Genomic DNA, 12,262 nt, shown 5'->3' with positions numbered 1-12,262 from the left:
AAGGTATTGACTTACAGTAGTCTGGCCAATGGACAAGCCATCATCTTGACTAGTCCCGCGTTGGTAGTTGCCATCAGCTACCAGTATTACAGCTAATACTGTTAAAACCTAAAACAAATAAGAACATAGATGTAATATTTGTACCTAGGTAAGTAGACTTTCCCCTTTAGGTTAGGATATGAATGTTGAGGTAAAAAGTGGCTTAAATAAGTAACCTCTGTTAGTAAGTATAAGATTGTGCAACAGAATATCTTAACATACTAATTTTTACAATTATAATATGAGATAGTATTTAAGAGTTTAGTAGCATTGTCATTGAGACGCCTGTCTTACATGGAATACATATTAACTTTAAAGAAACACTACAATTTTATTAAGCTTTACCTTTAAGGTGTTTTGGTAATCCATCACCGTTTTGAGACTCTGCGTTAAGTTCGGCACATAAATGCACTGCACACTCCTTACACTCTGTAAATATGCCGAAACTCTTCGTCTGGCATATCAAACGGGTTGCAAGCGTTTCTTAAAGCTATGCACGAGATTTTTCGACGCTTTGTTTCTTCAACAGCAGCCGCGAGTAGGAATAATAAAATTTGACTTCCCTGCAAATAAAATATTGACTATATTATATAAAGCGGAACATTGTAACTAATAACTCTCAATATAATCATAGAAAAACGGATATTTACCTGTAATTTGTATTTGTAATAGGTTTATTCACTAGTTTTGCTTTCACGACAAGGCTTATCGTCACCTAAGAAGCACTTAGATAAAATTAACTAAGTTGAACTGTCAAAATGGGATAATATGTCAAATTATCCAACCCCCATGTTATGCAAATTGTCTTCTGTCATCTACCGCTGTCAAATGTGGATAACTCCATATATCGTCTGCTACCATAGTATGCATGATATAATCGTCGGTAACTAACGTTTTATTCACATATTTTATACCATATTGCGTGATAACTGCTACCGTGCTAAGCCCACTGATTGTGTTAACTACGCGCTACATGTCGTTTGAATACTCGTAACTGTGTCGGCTACCTACGGGACAGGCACTGCCTAGTGTAGGAACCATGTATAATTTGTTCTTGGTTTATGTTTTTCGAGTACTTGCTTAACCTCTTTGTTTAATACTTATGCTCAATATCAAATATGTACTGAAATAAATAAAGATTTTACTTTAAAGATGTATTCAAGTATTTACCATTTAATAGTCTATTAATATATGTATATACATTAGTTATAATATGTCATCACAACATCGGTTTCTCACGTTATTCCGTATCTTACGTATGTTATGTAAGTCATGTTTCAATAAAACCTAACAAGGTTCACGTTTGCATTAAGCCCCCCATTCACACTCCTACCTTGTAGTCCGCCTCGTAGTCCGCCACGTTGCGTAGGATTGTGTATGGGGGTTGCGGACTACGAGCCGTCCTACAAAGGGCTAAACGGTAGGACGGCTCGTAGTCCGCAACCCCCATACACAATCCTACCCAACGAGGCGGACTACAAGGTAGGCAGTGCCGGATTAAGATATTTTGGTGCCCTAAGCATTTCTAGACCATGGTGCCCCCTCTCCCTCGGGTCATCAAGATTATATTTCATTTTCTTGGTACATTGAGTGACGTTATTTCCAATCCGTCACATAATTCTATCACGGAAATTGAAGCGCGAGCGTAGTGAGCGCGAAAATTTTTCGACAGAAAAAACGCAATTCGTTAGGCAATTGTACATTTTTACTGGACGAGGCCGAAGGCCTAGCTCCGCATAAGGCTGGACGTCCGGAGCTTCCGATCCGTCCGTCATAAGATCGACTTTGGCGTGAGGGAGAAGGCCTCGCATAAGACCTAACGCCAAACTGCAAAAGAGTGGCTTGGAAACGAATCTTTCTAATCACGACTTGATAGGATGCTTTTAGTTTTCGGCTTTCACGGGGCCCCTTATAACACTGACAATTAGGTCGCCGGATCGCAGCTATGCAGCCACTTGGCCTGGCCGACAAATCTGGCGTGCATAAGAGCATAATTCGCTATAAAATCGGTAAATTATGTCGAAAAAATCGGCTGGCCGCAAGTCCGACGGCAAGATTTTTTGGCCATGAGCTTGAGGAGGCCCCCGTGTATGGTCAAATCAAAAGCCTACGTTGGAGACGTTCTTACGTGCTCTCACTCTTACTCCTACGACCCTTCGTTATTAGATGGGTACTTCTACACGTACAAAAAGTTTCATATTGTAGGTACTTAGGTACATATTCCACCAAGACTGCAATGCTAATGCATTTTGCGTTTTTGGTGCCCCCCTAGACGTGGTGCCCTAAGCACGTGCTTGTTTTGCTTATGGGTTAATCCGGCACTGAAGGTAGGAGTGTGAATGGGGGGCTTTAGCCACGTGGGTGGCTGCTAACAATGAAGGCCAGAGAGCAACAGCTTGACCTATGGCAACATTTCATACGCTTAAGATGTTATGACAACACTGCTTGAAATAGCTTCGAGGGTTCGAGTCTTCGAGTAGGTACAGTAGTAGAGTTAGACCAAGAAAAGTCAGCAACGATTTTAATAACATACGCAGTGCAAGTGTTATTTATACGTTTGGCACTGAAATAAACGCTATGGAGAACGTAATTTACTTTCTATGCATCTCGCTCGTACTCGCATATTAGTGTGAGTGAGATGTATAGAAAGTAATTACGTTCTCGATGGCGTTTATGTTACTGCCAAACTGGTGGTAGCCACACAGATCGAATATAAGTAGGTACATTACAGGTAAAGTATCTACAAAATCGCCTATGAAAGATCAAAAGTAGTACGATCAAAACTGGAAGATTTCAAGTGTCATTGAATTCAGAAACAAGTAATATGAGATGAAATTGCGTATGTTATTTGCTTTTGTAACTACATAGCTGTATGTTCAAAGATACAATCAACCGACAAAATGCTTATCTCCCTTTTTAAGGATATCATTGATTTGATAAATGTTCAAAGAAAATAAAATACAGGTTAAACCTTAATTTGGCAATAACTTGAAAACCGTGCCACTTTTACTGGGGTCATGTTAAGTTGGTTTGGGTCCTCTTGGCATGGTCTACCTCCAGTGTCACTGTGACGTGTCACTTATGGGACACCCTGTATATCTCGCACGCAAGCCTATCAAAAGATCGGGATTATCCCGTGAAATTTAAGGAGATACAAATAATAACCTCTTACGGGTTACATTATAGTGGTTTAGAAACATACCCCAATCGCTGAGGCGGTGTGGCTGCGCTTCCGTTTGCGCACGGCGAGCGCCAGCAGCAACACTAGCGCGATTGACGAGAGCGCCGCGACCAGAAGCGGCAGCAGCAGGTTGTCGCCGGGGGAGTAGCCCTGCAACAAATCGTTCTTGCTTATTGGGGTAACATTCTTATACACAGATCACCTCAACTACTTACTAGATGGAGTATAAATAGGTACAACTCGAGGTCACAATACGTACAGGTGCTCCTGTATTATTTATCCTTGTGTATTCCTGTATTCTGTACTGTACCTAATTGCATTGGTATGATATATTAGCGATTTATATTCCATATTATAACATCATTATATATTTATTCATCACCCTAACCTCAGTCCTCACTTAACTCCGCTCACACTGCTGGACACATGCCTCTTTAGAGTCTGATTAAGCTAAGCATCTATGCATGGCATTTGCAATGACAAAGTGTCGCATATCGTAATTAATGTAAACATTTCTATGTAATTATGATGTTCATAAAGACACCCTTACTTTTATTTCGTTCGAAACGGTGCAAAGTTAGCTTAGACGGACTCTAAATACCTAGCTCCTACCTGTAAACTACGTAAATAAAGTGAAACCAAGAAAATCGTGTAAGAAAACTCGTAAAACAAACTTTTGGGTCACCCTTTTGTGCAACCTGTAACACCCTCACGGACACCTCAACACACTCAACCTTCATCTACGAAGTTAATACTAAAGTTTGTTCGATTCAGAGAACAGGAGCCCGATTCAGATTTACCAACTTGTTATGGTTTTGATACGACCTGGACGATCGTCTTGGTCTTGGTGATTGGCGCGCAACTCACGCACGACTTTCACTTCATTTCGCATGCACCAATCAGTGACAGCATCTTCAAAACCGTAACAAGTGGTTTAATCTGAATTGTGTTCCCGCTAAAATCTATATCCACAAATCTACTACTAGACTAGTCTGAATAGCGACATTCCAATATTGGCTACGGGCGCGTATAAAATCCGGAGTTGAATTTATGTTTTATGTAAGTTGGTCGATGAGTGCTCGAGATAGGAGCTGTTCGGGTAGTAGATTTGATTTGAGATTATTTTAATTGGGTCATGTTTACGATATTGTCACGATGTCACGCTCCGCCGCGTTGTACGGCTTTTGTTTTGTCATCCCTCCCTCATTCAAATTTCGAGACTCTTAACTTGAGATGAAAAGACACGAAGTGTTTAGAATTTCAGGATAAGTTGAGTTCAATAAAAGAATAGGACAAAAGGAAAGGTGAGAGAAACGTAATTGTAGGTAAGAAAGATTAACGGTCTATTTACTAACTAGATTTGGCACTTTGTATTTAGGTAGAGCTTCGGGTGTTCTTTTGCAGTAAGTTGTTCTTTTTCTATATTAGAGGTACGAATACAAGATCCGAGGTAGTTTGTAGCAATGTAGGTATATTTATATGTAGGTATATACAATCACCATAAGTTATAATATATTTAAGTACCTATACCTATCATAAAATTAAACGGACGATTTGCTTTTACATATCAAAAGAACATACATAAACGATAAGGTTATAACATCATTAATTATATATTTTAGTTCAAAATTACATTTATACCTACATACTCACCTAAGGCAGGGAAAAGGGAAATAATTTACAAATGCTCGTTAGGTAAATGGTCGTATAAGTTCATACCTATGTTATTCTGATTGGACAACCCTTTAATATTTTTAGTTATTTTGGGGCATTATCATTTTCTGGGAATACGGCTTCTTAATTTCGTTATAAATCATACCGATATCAATCTTAATTACAAGTAGCGAAGCACGGATTCCAAATTTCGACTTGAAATTTGATTATATTGTCTAAATATGTAGTATGACTGACAAAATAGTAAATAAATTTGCTAGGTACTCATATTAAGCACAATGTCTACAACGACAGGTTGCCCGAGGTTTCTTGTAAACACTGAAACGCAATACGACGCTCTAGTTTGTAGCAAACTCAAAAGCCGGACATTTCATGAATAAATCATTATTCTACGAGTAGGTTTGTCCTTGCACGGCTTGCACCCAATGAAAGTACCTACATATTGTAGGGTTTTTGGTATTTAGCATACCTATTTAATTCGTTTTTAAAGTTACGGGTAGTTTGAAATAAGACCTAGCATACCTACTTAATAAGTTTTTAAAGTTAAGGGTAGTTTGAAATTGAAGACTGTTATTGGTTGGGTATAAAAAGAAAGACACTTGGCGGACAGCTCTCTTTGGTTGTTGAGTCGTGCTAGCAGGCGGTTGTCAAGAGAAGAGATTATTGTGAATTGGAAGAAGACAAGAAAATAAATGGATAAATATCTTCAAGGTGTTGTATTTTTTACACTTCAGAAGTGTGCAGAACGTAAGTACACGCCTACTGCTATTACTTATTGATTTAGTGAGATAACTGATAACATGACCCTTATTCTGAGCTTGGAGATAATTAATTAACTATACGAAATTCTAATGGATTACGTAAGAAATATGGTACTGGTAACATTTTTATTTAATTTAAATGAGTACCTGCATCATTTATTAATAATTGCATATCAGTTAAACTTAGGTTAGTTTGACCCATAAATGTAATTAAATGGACATAATATCAATGTGTAATCATAAGAATATATGCGTCAGTTGGTCGAGAATTCAAAGTATTTAACCACCATGCCACCGACAGCTAGGCATAATAATGTTCAGTTAACAAAATCAAGTACACGTGTTCTTCTTAATAAATAGATACGTGACTGTAGTTATTAACTTCTTTGCTACTTACTTACCCACACACATGTGGGAATTAGGCAGAATATGTTAACACGTGGGTCTTGATATGTGTTGGTTGGAGTATTCAAGGGTGCCTTAATTTTCATTATTTCTTCACTACGGCGCATAGTTTCAGAGATAAATTGATATTTATGATTTATAACCAGGTCTCGCAATTTAATTGAAGATTTTGAGTTTTGATTTTGATCCTTAATGTTAAAATTTGTGGAATATAAGTAGATGGCTTACTATGCAAACGGGGCATTGAATTTTCAGTCATTTTTTTTTGCTACGACGCATAGTTTTTGAGATAAATGAATGTTTATAATTTGAACTACCATTAAACATTATTTTGTCATATAATTCCTTTATAGTTTATAAGGTATTATGATATAGTATATAGGTATATGTAACACCGGATACTTTTACGTTTCATGCCGAGTTGTTGGAGAATATGGCTGACGATGACTCATGATGATCAACGGCGCTTGCGAACACCAGAAGCCTCGGTCTTCGCAAAAGGGAATGTAGCTGGAATAACAGCGGCAGTGAAAAAGGAATCCAGACCGAAGCAGAGTCCTGTTGTGAAAGTCGGGAGTAACCCCGCTTCGACAGCCTTAGCGAGAGGCACGCGCCACTGGACATCAGGTCATGTACACCTACTTTTACTATTATATTATGAATGATTTGATATGGTAATGTGTGTTAGATACCGTGAATTGCTTGACTTCATCTCGTTCATCGACATCTAGCACATATAACATAAGTATAAGATGAATATATTGCCAGAGGATAAGTTGAGAAAAATAAATTTGATGAACCGATAGAAACTATTACTTGTGTACCAATTATGAGAAATTTTTGCCTAAATATGTCAATGCGATATAATAACGCGTATATATCTTATCTTACGAAATAATAGATACGATCTATGAGTGGTTCTCAGCCGGTCAGACCTTTGACCAACTTTTGTGATTTCTATTTGAACTGCAAGGAAGCTCCACATTTATAATGCCATCTGATTATAAACAAAATTGGACAATAATTAGCTCATTAACGGCACATTTTCTGTGAATTGATTGATTTGTTGCTTTGTTTATTTATTGGTCGAGTATCGAGTATCGAGTATCGAGTATCGAGTATCGAGTATCGAGTATCGAGTATCGAGTATCGAGTATCGAGTATCGAGTATCGAGTATCGAGTATCGAGTATCGAGTATCGAGTATCGAGTATCGAGTATCGAGTATCGAGTATCTAGTATCGAGTATCTAGTATCGAGTATCTAGTATCGAGTATCTAGTATCTAGTATTGATAGTCATTTGGTTTATTGGATTATAGAGTCATTTGGTTTATTGAATTATAGAGTCATTTGGTTTATTGAATTATAGAGTCATTTGGTTTATTGAATTATAGAGTCATTTGGTTTATTGAATTATAGAGTCATTTGGTTTATTGAATTATAGAGTCATTTGGTTTATTGAATTATAGAGTCATTTGGTTATTGAATTATAGTCATTGGTTTATTTAATTATAGAGTCATTGGTTTATTGAATTATAGAGTCATTGGTTTATTGAATTATAGAGTCATTGGTTTATTGAATTATAGAGTCATTGGTTTATTGAATTATAGAGTCATTGGTTTATTGAATTATAGAGTCATTGGTTTATTGAATTATAGAGTCATTGGTTTATTGAATTATAGAGTCATTGGTTTATTGAATTATAGAGTCATTGGTTTATTGAATTATAGTCATTTGGTTTATTGAATTATAGAGTAATTTGGTTTATTGAATTATAGAGTCATTTGGTTTATTGAATTATAGAGTCATTTGGTTTATTGAATTATAGAGTCATTCGGTTTATTGAATTATAGTCATTTGGTTTATTGAATTATAGAGTCATTTGGTTTATTGAATTATAGAGTCATTTGGTTTATTGAATTATAGTCATTTGGTTTATTGAATTATAGTCATTTGGTTTATTGAATTATAGAGTAATTTGGTTTATTGAATTATAGAGTCGTTTGGTTTATTGAATTATAGAGTCGTTTGGTTTATTGAATTATAGAGTCGTTTGGTTTATTGAATTATAGAGTCGTTTGGTTTATTGAATGATCGAGTCGTTTGGTTTATTGAATGATCGAGTCGTTTGGTTTATTGAATGATCGAGTCGTTTGGTTTATTGAATGATCGAGTCGTTTGGTTTATTGAATGATCGAGTCGTTTGGTTTATTGAATGATCGAGTCGTTTGGTTTATTGAATGATCGAATCGTTTGGTTTATTGAATGATCGAGTCGTTTGGTTTATTGAATGATGGAGTCGTTTGGTTTATTGAATGATCGAGTCGTTTGGTTTATTGAATGATCGAGTCATTGGTTGATTGAATTATAGTCATAATTCATAGTCATTGGGCTTGAATTATAGTCATTGGGCTTGAATTATAGTTATTGGGCTTGAATTATAGTAATTGGTTGATTGAATTGTAGAGTCATTGGTTGATTGAATTGTAGAGTCGTTGGTTGATTGAATTGTAGAGTCGTTGGTTGATTGAATTGTAGAGTCGTTGGTTGATTGAATTGTAGAATCGTTGGTTGATTGAATTGTAGAATCGTTGGTTGATTGAATTGTAGAATCGTTGGTTGATTGAATTGTAGAATCGTTGGTTGATTGAATTGTAGAATCGTTGGTTGATTGAATTGTAGAATCGTTGAATTATTGAATTGTAGAATCGTTGAATTATTGAATTGTAGAATCGTTGAATTATTGAATTGTAGAATCGTTGAATTATTGAATTGTAGAATCGTTGAATTATTGAATTGTAGAATCGTTGAATTATTGAATTGTAGAATCGTTGGTTGATTGAATTGTAGAATCGTTGGTTGATTGAATTGTAGTGTGGCGACAGGTGTTTTAATTATTAGTATTTTTATAAATAATATTAAGATACTTAATATTCAAATGCCGTTGCGTCTCCGCGCGACGCGAGCGCAGCGTACAAGTACTTGCTTTATCGCTCGGTTTGCTTCGCCGTAGATCGGCGGCCCGAGCGCGCATTCGTGCGCGCTCGGAAATCCCAGCCAGTCGGCAATTTACCACTCTCGAGGCTGGACGCATGCGCTCGCGCCCCCCGAGCTAACGGTTAATGCTTACGCGCCGACTCGCTTGCTTTATATTCGGTTTGCGTGCGCGCCGAATACGCTTATAGTTTTTGCCTTTTTATGTAAACTTTCTTTATGTGCTTTTCCTATCTTCTGTGCTTACTCTATCTCTTCAACTATACTGTGCTGTGCTTTGTACTCTTACTTCTTTCCTTTGTGCTTGTGACTCTTGTGTGCCGTTATTTGACAATATATAATTAATGTGGAACTAGCTTGTTTCTCTTATCTCGTTAGGCTAGTTCACCACATAATTGGTGACCTCTGTTGAGTTGGACAGTTGTGTAACGGACATATTTTAAATTTTACCGTATAACGGACGTTTTTAAATTCTACCGTGTAACGGCCATTTTTAAATTTTAATTTGTAACGAACGTTTGTATTTTAAATTTTTACAAACATTTATTGAGTTTTACCTTTTAACAAACATTTCGTCTTTGGAGTTTTGAGTACAGTTTAAAGTTTTTAATAGACGTTGTAATTTTTTGTAAATTGGAAATGTCTGACGATGACCCACCGGCACCTGGGGTCCCTGGGGCGGGGGCCAGTACTAGTGAGTCGTCCGTTAGCCACATAAGTGTTAAGCCGCCGCCGTTTTATCCGGATAAGCCGACTATGTGGTTCGCTCAGCTTGATGGCCAGTTTACGTTGACAAAGATTACGAGCGATACTACCAAGTTTTATCACGCCATATCCGTTTTGGAGTATAAATACGCGGTTGAAGTGGAAGACATTATTACAAATCCGCCGGCGAGTGATAAATATGGTACGCTTAAGAGGGAACTTATAGCTCGTTTGTCAAGTTCTAAGCAGGAGCGTTTAAAGCAGTTGATGTCGAAAGAAGAGCTCGGTGACCGGAAGCCGAGCCAGTTCCTGCGGCATATCCGGAGCTTAGCGGGTGCAGATTATCCGGATGATTTTATTCGCCACTTGTGGATGAGTCGATTACCTACGGTGTTGCAGAGCATAGTCGCTTACCAGGATAATTTGCCCTTGGATACCGTGGCCCAGATGGCGGACAAGGTGCATGAAGTTACACCGCCCGGACCTGGTTACCAGGTGGCTGCGGCATCGTCATCGAGCGTTCCTGGGTCTGTAATCGACCAGTTGCACCAGAAAATTGACGCGTTGGCGTCAAGGCTTGACGCGATGTCCACCTCCCGGGGCCGCCAGGGCCAGCCCCGGTCGAGGTCCCGCGGCAAGCCACGTAATCGTTCCAGGAGCCGGCCGCGGGCGGGCAAGCCCAGCGGCGACGGCCAGCGCCTGTGCTGGTACCACTACAAGTATGCGGACAAGGCAGATAAGTGCATTTCCCCCTGTGCGTACTCAAAAAACTTGTAGATCGGTCGCTCGTAGCGGCCAGTGAAAGTGTTCCAGTGTCAAAGCGTTTATTTGTTACTGACGCAAAAACTAAATTGCAGTTTTTGGTGGACACCGGGTCCGATGCCAGTGAAAGTGTTCCAGTGTCAAAGCGTTTATTTGTTACTGACGCAAAAACTAAATTGCAGTTTTTGGTGGACACCGGGTCCGATCTATGTGTTTTTCCGGTTAGTTTTTTGCGTGCGCAACGTCGTCATATTAAAACCGATTATGAACTTTATGCTGCAAATAACACTACCATTAGCACTTATGGCTGGCTTACTTTGTCGCTTGATTTTAATTTACGCCGTATGTTTTGTTGGCGCTTTGTAATCGCTGATGTGAGCAAACCTATTATCGGGGTGGATTTTCTCTCGTTTTATAATTTGCTTGTCGATGTTCGATATGCCCGGTTAGTCGATGGAATAACTTTGCTCTCATCAGCCGGTGTGGATGCTTCAGCTTGTGCTTGCGCGCAGATTAAAGTAATTTCTGGTAATACGCCGTTTCATACCTTACTTGAGGAATACCCGGACATTATTAAGCCTGCCGGTAATCCTCAGGAGCGTAAATGTAAACACCAGACGCAGCACTTTATCAAGACTACGCCAGGTGCGCCTGTATTTTCAAGGCCACGGCGTTTGGCACCGGATCGCCTCAAAATCGCGAAACGGGAGTTTGAAGATATGGTGCGCTCGGGTATTGCGCGACGATCGGAGAGTCCTTGGTCGTCCCCGCTGCACTTGGTACCTAAAAAGGACAACGGCTGGCGTCCTTGTGGCGATTATCGCGCTCTTAACGCACGGACTGTTCCCGATAGGTACCCAGTGCGGCACATCGCTGATTTCTCGCATAATCTTTTTAAATGCAAGGTATTTAGCAAGTTGGATTTAGTGCGCGCATATAATCAGATTCCCGTCGCGCCCGAGGACGTTCCGAAAACGGCAATCACGACACCCTTTGGACTTTTCGAATTCCCATTTATGAGTTTTGGTTTGCGCAATGCGGCGCAAACATTCCAACGGTTTATTGATGAAGTTCTTAGGGGTCTTGATTTCTGTTTTCCGTTTATCGACGACGTTTTGGTAGCCTCTGCCGACGACTCAGAACATGAAACGCATTTACGAGCTGTTTTTGAGCGTTTCAATGACCACGGTATTCTGCTTAACGCAAACAAATGTGTATTTGCGGTACCTGAGGTAGAGTTTTTAGGATACCTAGTTTCGTCGGAGGGTACTAAGCCTATAGGAGCTAGGGTAAAGGCTATTCAAGATTTTCCTAGGCCTAAAACGATTAAGGATCTGAGGCGTTTCTTAGGGGCACTTAATTTCTACAGGCGATTTATTACTGGTGCTGCTAGATTGCAAGCTCCTCTCCATGCACTGCTAAGCGGTCCAGGGGTGAAGAGCAACAGCCCAGTTGTCTGGACTCCGGAGTCAGAAGAGGCTTTTAATGCTTGCAAGTCAAGTATTGCAAACGCCGCTCTCCTGGCGCATCCGGACCCTGCCGCTCCTCTAGCGGTTGTTACAGACGCTTCAGATTTCGCGATTGGTTCTGTGATCCAGCAGCAGGTTGAGGGACATTGGCAACCATTGGGATTTTTCTCTCGCAAATTGACACCTGCTCAGACGAGGTATAGCGCTTACGATCGCGAACTTTTAGCCATTTATGAGTCAGTGAAGTACTTCAGGTTCATGATCGAGTTGA

The 12,262-nt window shown here is 39.3% G+C and overlaps 1 protein-coding gene across 1 annotated transcript in view; it reads right to left on the bottom strand.

The window, feature by feature from the left end:
* Positions 1-12,262, bottom strand: part of LOC134653572 (mucin-2) — a 42,734-nt gene that overhangs the window by 21,467 nt on the left and 9,005 nt on the right. Inside the window, exon 2 of the mRNA XM_063508962.1 lies at positions 3,242-3,370. Within this exon, the coding sequence (XP_063365032.1) occupies positions 3,242-3,370 (129 nt within the window). The remainder of the gene's footprint in view (positions 1-3,241; positions 3,371-12,262) is intronic.

Source organism: Cydia amplana, chromosome 13, assembly GCF_948474715.1.
Source record: "Cydia amplana chromosome 13, ilCydAmpl1.1, whole genome shotgun sequence".
NCBI classification, from domain to species: Eukaryota; Metazoa; Arthropoda; class Insecta; order Lepidoptera; family Tortricidae; genus Cydia; species Cydia amplana.
Note: the sequence above shows the minus strand (reverse complement) of the source record. Positions and strands in the feature narration are given on the sequence as shown.